Below are 20,511 nucleotides of genomic sequence, written 5' to 3'. Positions count from 1 at the left end.
GGTTTTACCTGCGGATTGCTCTGCGGTTTTGTCCTGCGGTTTTTCATCTCCTCAATAGAGGAGATGGCAAACCGCAGGGGAATCCGCAGAAAGAATTGACATGTCAATTCTTTCTGCGGATTGAAAACCGCAGATAATCCGCGCGGAAAATTCCGCACCGTCTGCACTGCGGTTTTTGATTCCCATAGGGAATCATGGTACTGTACACCGCAGCAAAAACTGCTGCTGGTCCGCAGCGGCCAAAACCGCTGCAGAACCGCAGCAAAATCCGCAGCGTGTGCACACAGCCTTACTCCAGTCGCTGTAAATGTGTGCGCATATACCCTAACAACTGTCCTCTACGAGTAGGTGCACGCTGAGATTTTTTTGTAATTTTTGGAGCAGAAACTCTCCAAATCCTCCTCAAAATGCAAACCTCCGAAAATAGTGGAGTTTCTGCTCCAGACTCGGTCTGCACAAAACTTTATCTTCATGGCACGTATTATTAAGTTTTCTAACTGTCGTCCCCTAAGGAAGTCCCTGCTTCCAGTAACAAAAATGGCGCCCACTCCGCAAACGTGTGACGTCACCGCGCTGGACACCTGCCTCCTGAAGCTCCGCCTTCGCTGCGGTGATCACTGAACATGCTATGAGGCTAGTGACCCGGACTTCAGCCCGGCGCCCTCGCCTCACAGTGATGAGGGCAGCACACGTGTGTGCCATATCGCCATCAGTGCGGGCAATGCAGCTGCTCCATTCACTCAGCTGTCAGCCAGCAGCACGGCGTCTCCACCCCGGCCCCTCCCCCTCACGTGTTGCCGGGTGTCAGTAGGAGCAGTGTAGGGCAAAAGTGTCTCCTCCGGGTGAGGACTGACCGGCACCATGCTGCTCTCCGCCGTCCTGCACACCTACTCCCTGCGGTACATGCTCCCCGCCACTGTCATGCTGGGCACGGCGCCCACCTACTTTCTGGCATGGGGCTGCTGGAGGGCCCTGAGCGCAGTGCTGCCGGAAAGCGTCTACCGGCGGTGGGACGACCGGCTGTACAACGTCTACCAGAGCATGGTGCTCTTCTTCTTCCAGCACTACACCGGGGTGCAGGTCAGGCTCACTGCCGGGGATGTGGGGAGACACGGGGGCAGGTGGTGCGGGCACAGGCACTGGTACAGCACGTGCTATGGCTGTTACATGTGGTATTGGTGAATGGGGTCTGCTGATAAGAGTATGTACGTGGCACCGGTATGTACACTGAGTATACGTCACCGGCAGTATACTGGCAACTTCTACTCGCCGTACACTGCACGCCGGCGACGCGCCCCCTCCGCCGTACACTGCACGCCTCCGCCGTACACTGCCCTCCGGCGATGCGCCCCCTCCGCCGTACACTGCACGCCGGCGACGCGCCCCCTCCGCCGTACACTGCACGCCTCCGCCTTACACTGCACGCCTCCGCCGTACACTGCACGCCTCCGCCGTACACTGCACGCCTCCGCCGTACACTGCCCTCCGGCGATGCGCCCCCTCCGCCGTACACTGCCCTCCGGCGACGCGCCGCCTCCGCCGTACACTGCCCTCCGGCGATGCGCCCCCTCCGCCGTACAGTGCCCTCCGGCGATGCGCCCCCTCCGCCGTACACTGCACGCCTCCGCCGTACAGTGCCCTCCGGCGATGCGCCCCCTCCGCCGTACACTGCACGCCTCCGCCGTACACTGCCCTCCGGCGATGCGCCCCCTCCGCCGTACACTGCCCGCCGGCGATGCGCCCCCTCCGCCGTACACTGCCCGCCGGCGATGCGCCCCCTCCGCCGTACACTGCCCGCCGGCGATGCGCCCCCTCCGCCGTACAGTGCCCTCCGGCGATGCGCCCCCTCCGCCGTACACTGCACGCCGGCGACGCGCCCCCTCCGCCGTACACTGCACGCCTCCGCCGTACACTGCCCGCCGGCGGCGCGCCCCCTCCGCCGTACACTGCCCTCCGGCGGCGCGCCCCCTCCGCTGTACTGCCTCCTATGTACACTGCATACTGCTGATGTGAATTCTGTGCAAGGTGACGTCTAGCCTGCGCACATGCCGGTGACGTATACTCCGTGTACATGTACAATATAATCAGAATATATATAGTATGCAAAAGTTTCAGCCATGTGTGGAAAAATTGCTGCAGCATAAGAATGCTTTAATAGTAATAGTTTTTTATCAGTTAAATTGTAAAGTGAATGAAAAATGTATATCCCGTCATAACAGCACGGAAGCAGCAGTTCTTTAGATATACTTGCACCCACGTTTTGAAGGAACTCCTTCCAGAGACATTGTTCCAAACATCTCGGAGAACTAACCGCAGATCTTCTGTGGGTATAGGATGGCACAGATCTTTGTCTCCATGTAATCTCAGACGGCCTCCATGATGCTGAGATCAGGGCTCTGGGGCCGGATCATCATTTCCAGGAACGTGCTCCCCTTTTTTTTTTTTTTTCTCTTATGCTAAAGACAGTTTTTGGAACAATCTGTGCCGAGTTCTTTCCAAAATTGTGTGCATAGAAGCAAAAAGTTTGGCCATGCCTGTGCACATTGTAGATTGAGACTGAAACCCCCAAACCCTGGAAGGAACACATGGAAACAAGGAGTAAAGAAACACCAGGTGTGGGACAAACCAGAGTATGTGCTAAACCTTAGGCTGTGTGCACACTACGGATTCTGCTGCGGTTCCGCAGCGGATTTGGCCCTGCGGATCCGCAGCAGTTTTTTCTGTGGTGTACAGTACCATTATTCCCTATGGGAAATGGAAACCACAGTGCAGATGCTGCGGAATTTTCCGCGGTTTATAAACCGCAGAGAGAATTGACATGTCAATTCTTTCTGTGGATTCCGCAGCGGTTTACCATCTCTTCCGTTCTGGAGATGGTGAAACTGCAGGATAATCTGCAGATAAACCGCAGGTCTTTTGACCTGTGGATTTATCTGCAGATTTTGAAAATCCGTGCAGATCAATCCGCAGCAGATTCCGCAGCGTGTGCACACAGCCTTAGATTCTGCAGAACCCCGCCACTCTGCTGACAGCTTTGCACACAAGCGGCATCCTGTCAATCAGGTGGATCTGTGCATGTTGAATAATGCACAGCCAGAATCGCCCGGCCTGCAGCTGCCTGGTGCTGCGTGTGCACAGTGCTTTATACAGTATAGTCGTCTGCAGTGACCTTGACTGTCGGAAGTTCCCTCCCTTCGTTCTGCACAGGGTCGACAACCGTCTGTATATTCATGTTGTACTTTTTCCTGTCTCTGCTCTTTGTCACATATTTGGCGTGTTGTGCTCACGTGGTGGAGCCGCCTTACCCGTCCATGTGTCTCCCTGTGATATGGTGGCAGGGCTTTGTGTCACCTTTTCCACAACACATTGCTGGGTGAACCATCCTTGTGAAAACTACTTTATTGAATTCTTTGGATCTAAGGGGAAATTAGTAAAATACTTTATCAGGAATATCCAAGCTGTATTTGCCTAGGTTGTTTCACTTTTGTATTTGGGTATATTACACACAGGTTTAAAAGAAAAATAGTAGTAAAACTAAAGTACCTGCTAAGAATTTGTTTAGAATAAGTCTCTGCAGCAGTAAAACAAGCACAGTAAGTGTAGGCTTTGTGAATTGCTGTTACTGTCATCTGACTCATGTTGCCCAATCCATGGGCAGCACGAATCAAATCCCGAGTAGTGATTAGCGAACGTGATTGGATAAGGTGTTATCTGAGCATGCTCGGGTGCCAACAGAATGTCTTTGACGTGTTCTAATAATATGATCCATTCCCTGTGGCTGCATGTCTCACAGTTAACAGCCACAACACATGCAGGGATTTCCTAACAGACAGGCAATCCCTGCATGTGATGCAGCTGTCGAACAGCCGCAACACATGCAGGCACAGGGTCTAAGGGTATGTGCACATGTTGCGGACACGTCTGCAGTTTTCCAAAGGATGTACAGAACCATGTTATCCTATGGAAAACAAAAACCGCTGTGCACATCCTGTGGAAAATTCCGCAGAGTAGAGTTGAGCGAAACAGGTCGGTCAGATTCAAAATTCGTCGACTTTTCCCAAAGTCGGGTTTCGCAGAGCGAAACCTGACCATAGCATGAGGTCGGCCATGCGGTTGTCAACCCGAGCACCAACGTCGAATTTCACAGAATGCTTGCACGTGACTTTTTTTTTTTTTTTCTTCAGCCAATGAGCAAGGACGTACACTGTGGACAACGAGATGACATGTGCAGCGTCCGGAGAGAGATTTTGCGCATTTTAAGGCTATGTGCCCACGCTAGTGTTTTTAAACGCTCAGGAATCGCATCCCCTTTCCCAGAAAATGCATGTCTTTTTCCGTGCGCTTCTTGCGCGGTTTTTGTCAAAAAGCCACACTTTTTTGACATGCATTTTTTGGGAACATTGGAGGAATGCTAAAAACGCTCAGCTATGCGGAAATTAATGAGCAAGCTGCGTTTAGCCGCTAAGCGATTCCTGAGCGGTTAAAAACGCATGCGTTGGCACAAAAAGCCAAAAATGCATGCAAATTAGTTGTATGCATCTTGTAAGCGTTTCTGCAGTGTCTGATCCGGCACAAACGCTGCGGAAACGCTTACAAAAACGCAACGTGGGCACACAGCCTTAAGGCTATGGGCCCACGCACGTAGCATTTTAAAACGCACAATGAAAACCGGACTCCTTCCCAGAAATCGCGCGGTTTTTTTCCGCGCGTTTTTTTCCGCGATTTTCTCAAGCACTTGAGAAGCAATTGACAGGTTGGTCACACTCGTCAAACATAGTGTTTGACAAGTCTGAGCAGCTTTTTACTATTGAGGCTGCCTATGCGGCCTCAATAGTAAAAGATAAAATGTTAAATATGATAAAAAAAAATCGGGGTATATTTACCTTCTGAAGTCCCGCGCTGCCATCCCGGGCCTCAGCGTTCCCAGCGATGCCTTGCGAGACCTGTGATGACGTTGGTCTCGCGTTACTATAGCGATCTCGTGAAACTACGTCATCACAGGACGTTGCCGCAAGGCATTAGTGAGAACGCTGAGGCCCGGGATGGCTGCACGGGATGCCGGAAGGTAAATATACCCCGATTTTTTTTTTTTTTTTTTTTTTTTTTTTTTTTTTTTTTTTTTTTTTTTTTACAGGGGTATGGTGCCCAGGGCCTGGAGGACAGTCTCCTCTCCTCCACACCGTGGGTACCAACCGCACATGAGACGCTTAACTTCCCGCATGGTGGGCATAGCCACATGCGGGAAGTAAGCGATTCTCGTGCATTCCTATGGGTGCGGAATCGCGTCAATTCTTTGCGATTCTGCACAAAAGAATGATGCTGCGATTTTTTTCCGCGATGCGATTCCGCCGTGGAAAAAAGCGCAGCATTAGCACAGCATGTGCGGAATGCCATAGGAATGCATGGGGGGCGTCATGTACAAGATTTTTAAACGTTTTCGCGCCGAAAATCGCGGCAAAAACGCTTAAAAATCGCATTGTGGGCACACAGCCTAAAAAGCGTTCCGGCATGTAGGTGTGTTTCCTGTCCTCCACTCTCTGCCGACTTTGTTTCCCCATTGACTTGCATTGGGTTTCGTGTTTCAGTCGGACCTCCGACTTTTCCCTATAGTCAGCCGATTTCGTCCTACTCGACTTTTGAGAAAGTTGGGTTTCATGAAACCCGGCTCGACCCTAAAAAAGGCAAAGTCGCTCATCTCTAACGCAGAGGTTTATTTTCCGCAGCATGTCATCTTTGTGCAGATTCCGCAGCATTTTTGCACCCTTTCCATTATAGGAATCCGCAGGCAAAATCCGCAGGTAAAACGCAGGCATATTGACGTGCGGATTCTGCAGAAAAATCCGCAACGTGTGCACATACCTTAAAAGTATGAGCGTGCTGAAGATGCTGTATTAAGCTTGAGCATGCTCAGAGAACACCTTATCAGGCTACGTTTCCTCATCATTAATCCTGAGTACTCGATTGCAGATAGGTGTATATTTTTTTTTTTTTTTTTTTTTGAAAAGCATCAGTGTTTCATAGACTATATACCTTAATGTGAATGGGGATATAGAGGCTTTGACACAGTATTAATTAAAATAATTTTATTCAAACATGTTGAAATAATGACACCTAAACAAGGAATCCTCAGGTAAAAAACCGGAGGTATAAAAAAACCAGGAAAGCTACGAGATATATAGTTACACACATAGCAAAAGAGAAATGTATATGAGCATGTATTATATAACAACTAACAAAACAATGAAAAGTGCACCGTGCAATTGTGCCACATAATGATCAGTACAAAAAATTAGAAAAAAATTTGAGAAATTTTTTTTGCAATCAGAAAAAGCAATATAAAGTGCACCATGCAACTGCGCTATATGAGGGCCAGTTTATGAAATGCAGTGTATAGTACACCATTCCTTGTAATTTCCTGACCAAAAGGTATCATACTGCATAAAACAAAAATGGCATGATAAAAAGTGCTTCATGCACTGCTCCAAAAAGCTACCAGCCAAAAATGTTTGATCCAGCAATCATTATATATCACAAACTGATCCAAATGTATTACTCACAGTGAAAAGTTCCTGGTTAACCATACCACCCATATAGCGCAGTTGCACGGTGCACTTTATATTGCTTATTCTGATTGCAAATCAACTCCAGGCCTTTTATCTGCTTAATTGAGAATGACATAACGAAGGGATTGCCCACACCTGTCCATGAAATAGCCTTGGAGTCAATTGTCCAATTACTTTTGGTCCCTTTAAAAAACAGGGTGGCACATGTTAAGGAGCTGAAACTCCTAAACCCTTCATCCAATTTTAATGTGGATACCCTCAAATGAAAGCTGAAAGTCTGAACTTCAACTGCATCTGAATTGTTTTGTTTAAAATTCATTGTGGTAATGTCTAGAACCAAAATTTAGAAAATGTCTGTCCAAATATATATGGACCTAACTATGTGGGCTGTGATTGAAGTTGCCCATTAGACCCTTATTTTCCAACGTGATTTGTCTACAACAGCTTTCGATATAGGAGTTCACCCTCCAAATATGACAGTGGAACAGTGGATTATCAGTACTGTAGACTTTATTGTACATCGTAGTTAGTTTCCACCTTTGAACCTTTTTAAAGTATATTTACCTCCGAGTAATAGTCTGCCGGGACCAACGTGTTGTCTGTCATCATGATTCTGGAATATAGCCGCAGGCTGGCAATGTGATCTTAATAATAGAAACCTCTAATCTTGTTAGGTGTATGTCGTAGGCACATGAAACGATCTTGTAGATGAACGGGTAGAGAAAAATTCAGCTTATAGAAATATGCAGTTATTAAAGGAAATTGAGAAAGTCACAGTACCTATAGACATGTTACAGATATGAAATTATATAAAAAAAAAAAAATAAAACCACAGTCAATGGCAAAGCGAGCTGCCATGTACAACCATTAATAACCTCATTTATAGCATTCCAAGGTGTGTGATTTGCATGTATTTCTTCGAGTTCCACATCTTTCTGTGGCACTACTTGGCGGAGTTGGGTGCTGTGGTACATAATGTCCCAGAAGTTGTCAGTTGTTTTCAGTTTTGGACCGTGATGGACAGTCAGTGGCATCATTACCTACATTATATCTGATCACATGAGGCCAGTGATTGTCTTGCACTACAAGTAACTCTGGGCCCACACTACAATAGTGTCAGGTCAGACAATGGCTTGGCATCAGTCACAGTACTGATGGGTCATGTTGAGGTTTTTGCGACCCTCCCCATCAAGAATATGCCTCCCCAGACCATCAATGACCCACTGTGAAATCAGTGCTATTGAATGATTTGTCAAGCAGCATAGCATTCACCATGGCATCTCGAGACACATCCTCACATCATATGCTCAGTACGAACCTGCTCTCGTCTATGAATTCTGGCAATTTTGGCTAATACCAATAGTGATGTGCTTGCTTATAGCACAGTTCCTACTACAGTTCCTCCTGTGCAAAGGAGCAGATTTCGAGCCAGTTGCTGCCTTCTGGTGTCTATTACTTTTCTCAAGTAATGGTAGTGCTGTGGTTCCATAATCTTAAAGGGAATCTGCCAGCAGGTTTTTACAATGTAATCTGAAGCAGGAGATAGCGGCTGAAGCACAAATTCAGATATGTGTCACTTGTTTACTAACTGTGAAGGATTTATCACTAAGATTAACATTGGATTAAACTAGTTCGGCAACGCCCCCTCGTGTGATAAGCACCTCACGGTCTATGGGCATTCTACATACAGATCCTGTGGTGTGCTGGGTCCCATTTCCAGCTCTGGTGCATTGCTAAATATACAGACTGTGTCAGAATGGCTGCACCCAGAAATTAAGTGATAAATTATTGGATTCCATCATCTCTTTGCCTACATCAGGCTGCTCTCAGATGAGCTGGCAAAAACCTACTGACAGATTCAGTTTAAATGGAATCCATCAGCAGGTTTTTAAGTTGAGAACAGCATAATATTTTAAAAGGGTGTCCTATCAATAAGCTATGCCACCACAAAGCTTACCTCATGCCTACGTGGTGGCATCTACATCCCATCTCCTTAAAGAGGATATCCAGGACTTGAGGGGGAAAAAAAGATATGTACTTACTAACAGAGGTACCTCTCTCTGTTGTACCAGGCGCCGATCATTGACCGCTCCTGCCAGTTACTCCCTGTCAACAGAGCAGCAGTTTCTCTTCTTGTTGACAGGGCGGGACTACTGGTGTCATGCTGATTGATATCCCGCTACCACTACCTAATTGGGGCAAGCCGGCTGTCAATCAGCATGACACCAGTAGGCCTGCCCTGTCAGCAGGAAGCAAAACTGCTGCTCTGACAGGTAGCAGCTGATTCTCTGGCAGGAGCGGTCAATAACCTGTTGGCAGCTACCAAGGGGTGTGCATGAGATTTCTGAAATGTCCTAGACTCTGCTGGTAATGCAAGCAGCAGCTGAAAATTTGCATAAAAATGCATTTAAAGAAACTCTGCAACAACATCTAAAGTGAACTTAGCCTTAGGAGAAAAAGGAATACCCAAAAGAGGGGTCAACCAGCCTTTATATAGTTCTCCCACTTTTTTTTTTCTTTAAAATATTAAATTGGTCTGTCTACTTGGAATTCCATTGAAACAGCCAGTCCTAGAGTTAAATGAAGGTTGTGTTCACAAGACTGTCTCTTACCATATAGCCTCATTAACCTCTAATCCTTTCTCTGTAATATGGGAGAACAATTTGGTTCTAGAAAGGGTAAAATGTCCCACTTTAGAGCAAAGAATATTGCTTTTATTTTACAATCTCTTTAATGAAAGTTTGGAAAAATTCATAAACTTAACTCCTTCTGGAAGTTGTCGTTATGAATATCCTCCAGCAGGCTCCATTCAATAAAGTGTGGGATGTCCATCAACTTGTAGGGCATACAGAGATCCTATAGGGCTGCCTCTTCCATTCCTGAGCGGCCCCACTCTTTCTTCCATTACACAAGGTTTCTTCTGCCTTGCAGTAATGTATCAGTCTTTACTAAACTCTCTTGTTTCAATAATAAATACAAATGTAGACTTTTTATATGTTGTGAGAATCATTGTATGGTCTTGTGCCAGGTCCTAAGAGCCCGGTCATGTGAAGAAGCATTAGGCAGCTTTTTTTTTTCTTTTAATCTGTTCGTGCTTTTGTAAAGATTTAGTTCAGCTGTTTGTTTTTTTTAATTTTTAATTTTTTTATTCCTGTTTAGTGATTGCCAATTCGGGCCAGCAGGTCTCTGCTTGTTGTTCTTTTAAAATCGCATCGACTACAACAATCAGAAGATAGCAGTAAATTTTACCTGCTTGTATATTCTTTTAACGTATATTATACCGCCACAGTGACCTTTCATATTCTAAGAGCTTTTTTCACAGTATTAGTTCTCCTATACTAAAATCGCTATTTTCTTTTCTTTTGTCAGATAGTGATATATGGACACTTGCCAGAAAAAGAGAGAATTTTGTATCTATCCAATCATCAATGTACAGGTTTGTATATCGCGAAAATGCAATGTACATTAAAGGTGTACTCCAGGGAGAGAGAGAATATTCTCCTGGACATTCCTTCATAGACTATAATACCAACATGCATAGTGTTGTTTTTAAAGGGAACCTGGCTGTAGGATTGTGCTCAGTAACCTACAGACAGTGTTAGGTCGGCGCCATTATACTGATTAAAATGTTTCTTTGCTTGATGAAATCCGTCTTGTGGCTGTTTCATTTTTTTTTTTTTTTTGTGGGTTTCAGTTAATGAGACTCGTGCTCCGGGCGGCCTGTGGGGGGTCTTCATGTGGTGCTCTGCTTACATATTCATCTGTATGGCTTCTGACAGGCCACAATCCTTCAGTAACTTCCAGATCAGAAACCGGGTTCGATCTAAGAGTAGCCATCTCTATACATAGCAAAAAAAATAAAGTTGCACACTGTAGTGCTAAGGCATGCAAATATGAACTATGAATAGCATTACCGCTCTAGATAATAATAAAAAATGGAGATACTCTGCACATAATTTGACCAATTCATGCAAGCCCAGCAGCCAACGACAAAGCAATTTCCGGTTTTGCTGCAAACCTTTCTTAGGTTAAAGCCTGAATTTATGGGTAGGTAGGATCCTGCTGCAAATAAAACCACCACAGGCTGCAGGGCGGAGTGCTCAGAGAGCTAAGGCTGGTTTCACATTAGCGCATTTTCAGCGCGCGCACGGCCGTGGGTAGCTCCGCCCCCGAGCCGACTCTCTGCCCGGCGTGCCCGCCCCTTCCTTGTAGCGCCGCCTCCTAGCGCACAGCGGCGCCTGCGATCGGCGCACCCTATCTTTAGCATAGGGTGCGCAGATCGTGCGCAGGCCGTGCGCTAGTTGCGCTTTGACCTGCGCTGCGCACTTTTGACGGTGCGCCGTGCGCGCCAAAATCCGAAAAGTTTGATTTTTGGCGCGCACGGCGCACCGTCAAAAGTGCGCAGCGCAGGTCAAAGCGCAACTAGCGCACGGCCTGCGCACGATCTGCGCACCCTATGCTAAAGATAGGGTGCGCCGATCGCAGGCGCAGCTGTGCGCTAGGAGGCGGCGCTACAAGGAAGGGGCGGGCACGCCGGGCAGAGAGCCGGCTCGGGGGCGGAGCTACCCCCGGCCGTGCGCGCGCTGAAAATGCGCTAATGTGAAACCAGCCTAATTTGTAAATAACGACTGACTGGCACTTCCAAATCCGAAAACTGGTGTGAACAGGTGCAAAGTAAGAGTAGCCATCTCTATACATAGCACTACAGAGTGCAGCTTTATTTTATTGTTAAGGCATCTGAATATGATAAAAATTGAGGTACTTGGCCCATAATTTGGCCAGTTCTTGCATGCCCAGCAGCCAACGACAAGGCGGACTCCTGATTTTATGGGGTCCCGCTGTGATTTAAAACCAGCATTTTAAATATATATTTTTTTTGTTGTTTTTTTTTTTTTACCCCACAATATCATAAGCATATTGCATATAGGCATGTATCATGCTACAGTGCAAGGGCCAGCGCCATTTTGATGTTTTTTTTCTAACCCACCATAGTATATGCACTATGTAAAATGGTGGGCAGATCAAAGAGGGATCAGTGACCGATCAGAAGGCATCCTGATGAATAATAGCTAAGCATAGCACCACGCGAAGACCCCCCCACAGGCCGCCCAGAAGAATGAGAATCTCATTAACTGCAAACTACAAATAAAGATTAAACCACAACCACAAGATGGATTTCATCAACCCAGGTATCAGTATAACTGAGCCAACCTGACACTGTCTGTAGGTCACTGAGCAAAATCCTGCTGGCAGGTTTGCTTAAATACGGACCGCATCTGCTATTGAATGTAACAGTGGATCTACTCCTCAGTGCTTCCCATCCCTTCTGGGACATTATATCTCAGGTCAGTGGGCTGGGCCTGATTCTGGCTGCTGTTAACCAGCCCCCTGGTAACATCTTCAATGCAGTCTGTGATAAGGGTGTATGGCCTGCCCTTCCAATCGGCGGTCATTCTATCTCTTCTGTCTGCCCCAACCCCTCGGGATCCATGCCTGCTAGTTCAGAGCTCCTTTATTACACTCATAGCTGTTTTCACACTTTTGGAAATGTCATAAAGAAGCTGCAAATACAGGTTGTGAGTGACTGTAAACAAACCATAGCCGTACCCATTATACTGTCATGGCTGTACAGTAGCTGATTGCACCCTATGTTTGCATCTTTGACGTGTCCAGAAACATGGAGGGAGCTATGACTATAATAAAGAAGCTGTGAAACTAGTAGGCATGGATCATGAGGTGGTGGGAGGTTAGCAGACAGAGAAAAGAGAGAATGACTGCAGCTTGGCAGGAGAAGACGGAAAATACTTGCAAAAGGCTTTCTGATCCTGAATATTGGGGTCAATATTTCTCTCACATGGAGATGTAATATTGCCATGGCTGTAGTCACTTTATGGCTTCTAAAGAGAACCTGTCACTGGGTTTGTCCCATATGAGATACAGCCACCACCTTTCAACCCTGATATACAGAATTCTAATATACTGTATATATGCCCCCAGTCTGATATGAAAGAAAAACCTCTTTTATTATACTTGTCTGCGGGGCAGTCGGGTCCATATGGGTGTCGCTGGTCTTTGTCCGGCGCCTCCCTTCTTTCGATGTCCTCCTCTTCTGTGCTTCGTAGGGATGACGCGTGCTGTGTTATCCACAGTGTTCCCTGGCATCACGCCCCTGTGCAGGTGCCCTTCTCTGCCCTGACCAGGGCAGCGCAGAGTACTGCAGTGCACATGCTCTGGGAAAGGTCAAAGACCCGGCGCATGTACACTGCAGTGCTTTACTTTGCCTTGGTCGGGGCAGAGAAGTACACAAGCTCGATGCCGAAGAGACTTCTGTGGATGACGTAGTATGCGTCATCCACACAAAGCACAGAATGAGGACGGCATCAAAAGAAGAAAGGAGGCGCCGGACCAAGACCAGCGACTCTTATTGGACTCGACTGCCCATAGGTGAGTATAGTAAAAGGGGTTTTTCTTTTTTTTCAGGCCGGATCGGGCCAGATAGACAGCATATTAGAAAGCTGTATATGAGGGCTGAAAGGTGGTGGCTGTCGTATCTTATGTGGGACAAACCTGGTGACGGGTTCCCTTTAAATGATCTTTCCCAATCATTGACAAGTGCATATGTTGGTGAGCAGATGAGTGGTAATTTTGTAGTTAGTCGTTGAGTCGTGATGCTGGCAGTAATTTATTGGTGTCTTTGGCAGTTGACTGGATTATTGCAAACATGATGGCTGTACAACAAAATGCACTGGGCCACGTTCGCTACGTTCTGAAAGATGGTCTGAAATTTCTTCCTCTGTATGGCTGGTATTTTTCCCAGGTAATTTATTTTATGAAACATTTTGTTTAGAGCCTACGCTACTTCCAAATTAAAAAAAAAAAAATGTAGTCAACCCAGATATATTTATTTATTTTTTTTCTGATCTCACACCTGCTGAAAAGATGAATGAAGTGCACATTTAGCAGGCACGGTTTGTTAGAGCACATTTGTAAGCTGCTGTACGAGGCTGCGTTGGAAGCCCAGCATCTTGGCACCACATTCACTATACATTTAATTGAATCACTTGGGTTGAAAACTCGTCCAGACTACAAATGAATTAACCTATAGGGCTGGCCTTAGAATGGGCATTTTATTGAACACTTTAAAGGCATAGTCAATCTACAGACATCACCTGTCTGAATTGTGTAGGTGATAAAAATTAAATTCATTTGTCAAAGCTTTGACACCAAAATTAGAACGTAAAAGCTGTTGAAAAGTCACAAGCTTTGGACACAGCTCTGAGTAGCACCTTAATTTTGCGACTTTTGGCATTTTCACTGCAGTTTCCCCCAGCTCTGCCAAAATGGATAGAACCAGGGTGCGGCAGGTGCGTGACGCCATAGCTCATTTAATCCATGACTGGCTGTGACACTCCATTCACCGGAAATCTCACTTCTGTCCCTGAGATTTCTGGCATAACCCACAGATGCTCCAGATTCACAAAGAGACAGGCACCTCTTCATGAATCAGGATTGTCTGGCTGCAGAAAGCCCCCTTATCAAGTCCGATGTGAAAAACTGGCCTTAAATCCTTAGTCAGGCTGTGTCCAGCGTACCCCCACCATACAGACTATTTCCGTGTCAGTGGATATTCTAGTGTCGCTGCTCCACTCTCTCCTGCGGGAGGTAGGCTTAGTGTCCCCTATTCTTTTAGACAGTGACGGTCTTAAATCTAAGATTTCTAAAAAAAAATTTTCCAGTGAGTAGTTAAGTTTCCATAGATCTCAATAGATTACAACAAAAGTAAGATCACAGCCTCAGAATACTAGGCAAACTCTCTACTTGGCTATTTTTTTGTGTTTTAGAAGCAAAAACTAATTTACTAGAAGTCAGTTTTCATTAATGATCTGTATAAAAACTTTTTTTGTATGATGGTAAAAAATGTTCACTTTGACAGTATTAATGCAGTGATCCTTAACTGTTTTTGACAGCATGGTGGAATTTATGTCAAGAGAAGTGCCAAGTTTAATGAGACAAGGATGAAAAGCAAGCTGCAGTCCCAGATGAAGGCGGAAACCCCCGTAAGTTCTAATGTGTAGTAGGCCTTTCAGCTGATATGTTTTGCTAACCTACTTGACTGTCAGTTAGCAGAAATTGTTTTTCATAAAAGCCACATTTAGGTACTCCTTACAGGGGGGATATGCGAGTCCAAACTAACCGTATAAGCTAAGCGCACAGCCTTTTAGGGCAAAGAGACCCTATAAAAACCACAGCTGTAGTGATATTATTGCTGCATCTGTTCTGCAGAAACTGAAGTTTCATCAAAGATCTTATTAGGGTGCCCAGGGCATTGGTCCTCCCACTAGGTTCCCTCACTGGTGATTGACAACTGCAGATCATAAACACCAATTAGACCACTAAAGCTGAGATCATTATAGGAGTTTTATCCCTACAAAGCTATGTGCTCATTTTCTTCCATCAATTTTGGCTTAAGAAACTCCTTATAAATCAAATCTATCACCAGATTTTACAATACAAACTGCATGCATATTACATGGACCTCATGAACCTGATGAGTGGTGTACTTGCTTTGAAATCTTGATGACTGGTTAATTCAGTCTCCACCCACCTAATGTGACAATTACTTGGTGTCTCGCCGTACAATCTACAGCGGTCAGGGCAGGTGGGATAAGATTTAATTGCCCTCATGAGCCATCTCATTTGTTAGCTGGACTCATAAAATGCTCATTTTAATATCCGGACTATGCAGGCATTTTAACACAGGTTTTCAAAGAAAGTACATCAGGCCTAACAGATCTATTTAAAAAATATGCAGATTGTATTGTCAAATCTGTTAATGGATCCATTTTAAGCTATTTTCCTTATTTTCGTGCACTCAACGTAGTCTAATACTTCATTGGACTGTGGAATACGGGTCAAAGCAAGGTACTGGTAGGTTGGAATTTAAACTATTGGTTCCTTGATTTTCCATGGAAGATATTAGTATCTCCATGTGGGTTTCTTTCTCTCTTGTCCCTTCTGCTCGATCTAAGTAATGTGCAAAGTCTCCTGAAAGCAGTTTACTGCCTGTGATCAGTCGTAGTCCTCGCATTGTGTCCCCAGTGAGGAGAAACGCGTGCTTTCTTCTCTGACTGCATATTTCCATTTTAAATCAAATTCCATACACCATTATATTTTTCATTTTGGAATAACGTGATTGTAATTTTTTATAGTGCTGTAGGGCTTGTTCTCTCATGCAGGTCTTTCAAGAAAATGGGTTCCTTGTGTGTGTTGTGTGGTCTTTAAATGTTAAGAAAGCTTATACGTGAAAATGGAGTTGTGTTCTGGAGCAGTGCTTCTCACACTGAGGCACCCGTTAGTAAAGCTTGGGATTTAGTATTCACAAAAGGGATTAAAATCCTTTAAATGACTGCAGTAATTGGTTTATATTGTACAGGAGAAAATTATGCCGTATTTTTCATTTTGATATAGACTTTAACCTCTAATGACGAGACCCAGGTGCCATCTTTGTTGGTCTGGCGAGGCTTCTGAAGATAAGTTTGAGAGAGCCTATGTTAGACTAAAGGTGTATCCCTGGAGGCAGCGGTTGTTTTACGATAATAGTGCAGTGTAAACAGGTGGGTGATCACTCGATAAAAAAGAAAAATGCTCGTTTTGTTAGGCGAAATTATGTTTTGCCAAAAAGTTCATCCTTTTCGGCAGCACATCATCTGTAAGCAACCTGTGCTGCTGAAAACAATGGCTGCCCATGAGCGTCTGAAGTGTGGTCTGCTTAAATAAACAGATCACCGACTGATAAATATTAATTGATCGGCTCTAACGGCACAGAATTGTTAATGCGAACCTGTCACCATGTTTAATCGTTATGAGATACGGCCACCAACTTTCAGGGCTTATTCTATAATGCTGTATATATACCCCCAACCTGATGTGAAAGACAAGAAAAACAGCATTTATTATACTTGCCAGCAAGGGCGTTTTGAACAGATGGGTGTTGCTGGTCTTCATCTTTCGCCTTCTTGCTTCGTGTGGATGACTCGTCCTTACGTCATCCACAGTGTTCGCTGGCATCGCGCTCCGGCAAAGGTGTATTTCTCTGGCTTGACTTGTGCAGAGTTAAGTATTGCAGTGTGCAGGCGCTGGGACTCTTTGACCTTTCTCGGCACTTGTGTACTGCAGTACCTTGCTCTGCCCTCAAGTACACCTGCACAGGAGTGCGATGCCGAAGAACACTGTGTGGATGACATAGGGACGCGTCATCCACACAAAGCAAAGATGGAGGACAGCATCACAAGAAGGGAGGCGCCGGACCAAGACCAGTGACAACCCTCGGACCAGCCCAAGGTGCGTATAATAGAAGGTCTTTTTTCTTGTATTTCTGGTTGAGTTGGGGGCAGATATGTAGACCGGTTACCAGGGTGGTCTCTTCCAAAATACAGCAGGCTGAGGACAAAGAACGCGACCAGCAATTTAAGTAACTAATTTTTACTAACAACAAAAACTGTTACTGTTAGGCATCTTAGTCAATAAGAAGCTAAATTGGAGTGCCCAGTGTCAGGCAGCTGCCACCAAAGCAAATAGGGTCATGGGATGCATTAGAAGAGGTCTGGGGACACGAGATGAAAACACAATTCTCCCTCTGTACAAATCACTCGTCAGACCACACTTGGAGTATTGTGTGCAATTTTGGACGCCGGTGCTCAAGAAAGACATTACTGAACTTGAAAGGGTTCAAAGGCGGGCTACTAAAATGATAAATGGAGTTGGTTCACTACAATACCCAGAAAGGTTATCAAAATTAGGTCTATTTACTCAAGAAAAGAGAAGACTTAGGGGAGACCTAATATATATGTACAAGTATATCAGAGGGCAATACAGAGATCTCTTCAATGAACTGTTTGTACCAAGGACTGTGACAAGAACAAGGGGGCATTCTCTTCGTTTGGAGGAAAGACAATTTCTGCACCAGCATAGAAGAGGGTTCTTCACGGTAAGAGCAGTGAGGCTCTGGAATTCTCTTCCTGAGGAAGTGGTGATGGCCAACTCACTGAATGAATTTAAGAAAGGAATGGATGCTTTTCTTGTGAGTAACAGTATAGAAGGTTACGAATAACATAATATTATAGGTAGATGGTTGACCCAGCTTAGGGGAAGGAATTTTTTTCCCTATGGAGAAAACTGGCTTCTACTCTGTGGGTTTTTTGCATTCCCCAGGATCAACAATGCAGAACAGCTGCACTGAAAATAGGCTGAACTAGATGGACATAAGGTCTTCCTTCAGCCTTCAAAACTATGTTACTATGTTACCCTGGGAATAGTCGGAAGTCTGCATGCACGCTCCCACCGGGATCCCTGTGGTGGGGCCTGAGCTCAGGACTTACTGGCCGTTAAATGAACACAGAAGTGGCTGTCTGATCATCCGATCAGCTGTTTAGTTGAGACCGTAGAGTGGATCCTGGGCTTGTCACCTGGAGCGTGATTCTTCTCTGACAGGAATCGCAGTTGTACCTTTCCTCAGTAATCTGACCAGCTCCAAGCACACTGCACATACCCATTCTACAGAACTCCTGTCACATCTGTCTCTTACCAACTGCACTCCGATGGCCACCTGCAGCAGCTCTGTCATTCTTCAGTTTTCCAACTGTCGCTGGGGGCGGCTCAAACTGGTTATTTCCGTGTACCAACTGATATACAGGCACCAGTCATATGTATCTGCAAACCGCTGCCATCTAGTGGCTAAAACACCAATAACCTCTTTTATGTTTGCATAGGTAATATCTACTAAAATAGTTTTTGAAGGGGTGTGGAGTGGGAATCTTCAACCACTCCCTCACAGAACTACAGCTCTGGCAAAAATTAAGAAACCACCACATCAAAACCCAGTCAGGGCCAGCCCAATCTCCAGACCTGAACCCCATTGAAAACCTCTGGAATGTAATCAAGAGGAAGATGGATAGTCACAAGCCATCAAACAAAGAAGAACAGCTTTTAAATTTTTTGTGCCAGGAGCAGTGTGAAAGGCTGGTGGAAAGCATGCCAGGATGCATGAAAGCTGTGACTTAAAAATCATGGTTATTCCACAAAATATTGATTTCTGAACTCTTCCTGAGTTAAAACATTAGTATTGTTGTTTCTAAACAATTATGAACTTGTTTTCTTTGAATTATTTGAGGTCTGAAAGCACTGGTTATTTTATTTTTGAACATTTCTCATTTTTAGAAAAAATACAAAATTTAGTGCTTGGAAATTTGACATGTCAGTAGTTTCTAGAATAAAAGAGCAATTTACATTTTTATCAAAAATATACCTATAAAGAGAAAAATCAGACAAATTGAGAATTTTGCCAGAGCTGTACTGCATTATAGAATGCTGTATATAAGCCCTGAAGGGTGGTGGGGCCATATCTCATAGCTGTCAAACCTGGTGACAGTTTCCCTTTAACCCCTTCACAGCATGCGCCATACTAGTATGCCGCATGTCATGTCTCCCCCTTTTGATGTCGGCTCCAGCGCTGAGCCCACATCTTTTCCGGCACGTAGGCAGTTTTGAACAGACGACATGTGCCCGGAGCAGCCGCGGGTGGAATCGCCGATCCACCAGCGGCTGTTAACCTGTTTAATGCTGCTGTCAAACCCTGAGAGCGGCATCTAAACGCGCGCTTCTGGCAATGGTGCTGGAAATCCGCCCAACGGTGACCCCCGTCACGTGATTGCGGGTCACCGATGGATCAGCATGACAACCAGAGGTCTATTGCAGACCTCTATGGCTGTCAATGCCGGATTGCTGTGGGCACCACCCGGTGATCGGCGCTCATAAGGCGATCTGATTATCGCCTGTATGTAGCAGAGCCCATGGAGAGACTTTTGAAGCATGCCAAAAGTACCGTATATACTCATGTATAAGCCAATATTTTCAGCACATTTTTTTTTTGTGCTGAAAATACCCTGTCGACTTATACACAAGTCATTGTCCAGAAAGCCAGAAGGGGAGGGGAGCAGCGGATCAGGAGCCGGCGGCTGTGACGACATACTCGCCCTCCTTGCGCCGTCGCTGAATGTCCCTTCATCTCCATTGTCCCGGTGCGGCAGCTCTTCTATGCATACAACGATGGGATGGGGGAGCCCAGCCATGCATACAAGGAGGGGGACAGGGGGAACCACACATAGCAGGACAGGGGACAATGCATACCCAGCTAATACTCGAGTCAATAAGCTTAGCTTAGCCAATTTCCCGTGGCAAAATTAGGTGCATCGGCTTATACTCGGGTCGGCTTATACTCAAGTATGTACGGTAAAAATAAAATTTAAAAAATATAAGTTCAAATCGCCCCAATCAAAATAAAACAATCAAAAAAACAAAAAACAAACATACACATTTAATATTGTCGGATTCAGAATTACCTAATCTATCAATAAAAAAGATTAACCTGATTGCTACACGGCATAGCGAGAGTCAAAACGCCAGAATTACGTTTTTTGGTCACCACAATATTGCATTAAAATGCAATAATGGGCATTCAAAAGATCGTCTCCACACCAAAATGGTATCATTAAAAACATCAGCTCGGCACGCAAACAATAAGCCATCACCCAACCTGAGATCACGAAAAATGTAGATGCTACAGGTCTTGGAAAATTTCGCAATTTTTTTCTTTTTTTTTTTTTTCCAACTTTGTATTTTTTTTTTCATCACTTAAATAAAAATAACCTAGACATTTTGGTGTCTATAAACTTGTAATGACCTGGAGAATCATAATGGTCATGGCAAATCAGTTTTAGCATTTGATCAACATTGTAAATGAAAATCCTAAAACTGTTGTAGAATTGCACTTTTTTTTGCAGTTTCACCGCACTTGGAATTTTTTTTCCCATTTTTGAGTATTCGATATGGTAGACCCAATATTGTCATTCAAAAGTACATCTCATCCTGCAAAAAATAAGCCCTCACATGG

At 45.1% G+C, this 20,511-nt stretch overlaps 1 protein-coding gene across 1 annotated transcript in view; it reads left to right on the top strand.

Annotated features, from left to right (window-relative positions):
* Window positions 1–601: 601 nt before the first annotated feature.
* AGPAT5 (1-acylglycerol-3-phosphate O-acyltransferase 5) overlaps window positions 602–20,511 on the top strand; it is a 66,514-nt gene continuing 46,604 nt past the window's right edge. The window contains exons 1-4 of the mRNA XM_073589173.1: window positions 602–1,080; window positions 9,933–9,999; window positions 13,265–13,380; window positions 14,531–14,620. Of these exons, the coding sequence (XP_073445274.1) occupies window positions 862–1,080; window positions 9,933–9,999; window positions 13,265–13,380; window positions 14,531–14,620 (492 nt within the window). The 5' untranslated portion in view covers window positions 602–861. The remainder of the gene's footprint in view (window positions 1,081–9,932; window positions 10,000–13,264; window positions 13,381–14,530; window positions 14,621–20,511) is intronic.

This window comes from Dendrobates tinctorius, unplaced genomic scaffold (assembly GCF_039654945.1).
Source record: "Dendrobates tinctorius isolate UK_male_01 unplaced genomic scaffold, ASM3965494v1 ptg000107l, whole genome shotgun sequence".
In the NCBI taxonomy this organism is placed as follows: Eukaryota; Metazoa; Chordata; class Amphibia; order Anura; family Dendrobatidae; genus Dendrobates; species Dendrobates tinctorius.
Note: the sequence above shows the minus strand (reverse complement) of the source record. Positions and strands in the feature narration are given on the sequence as shown.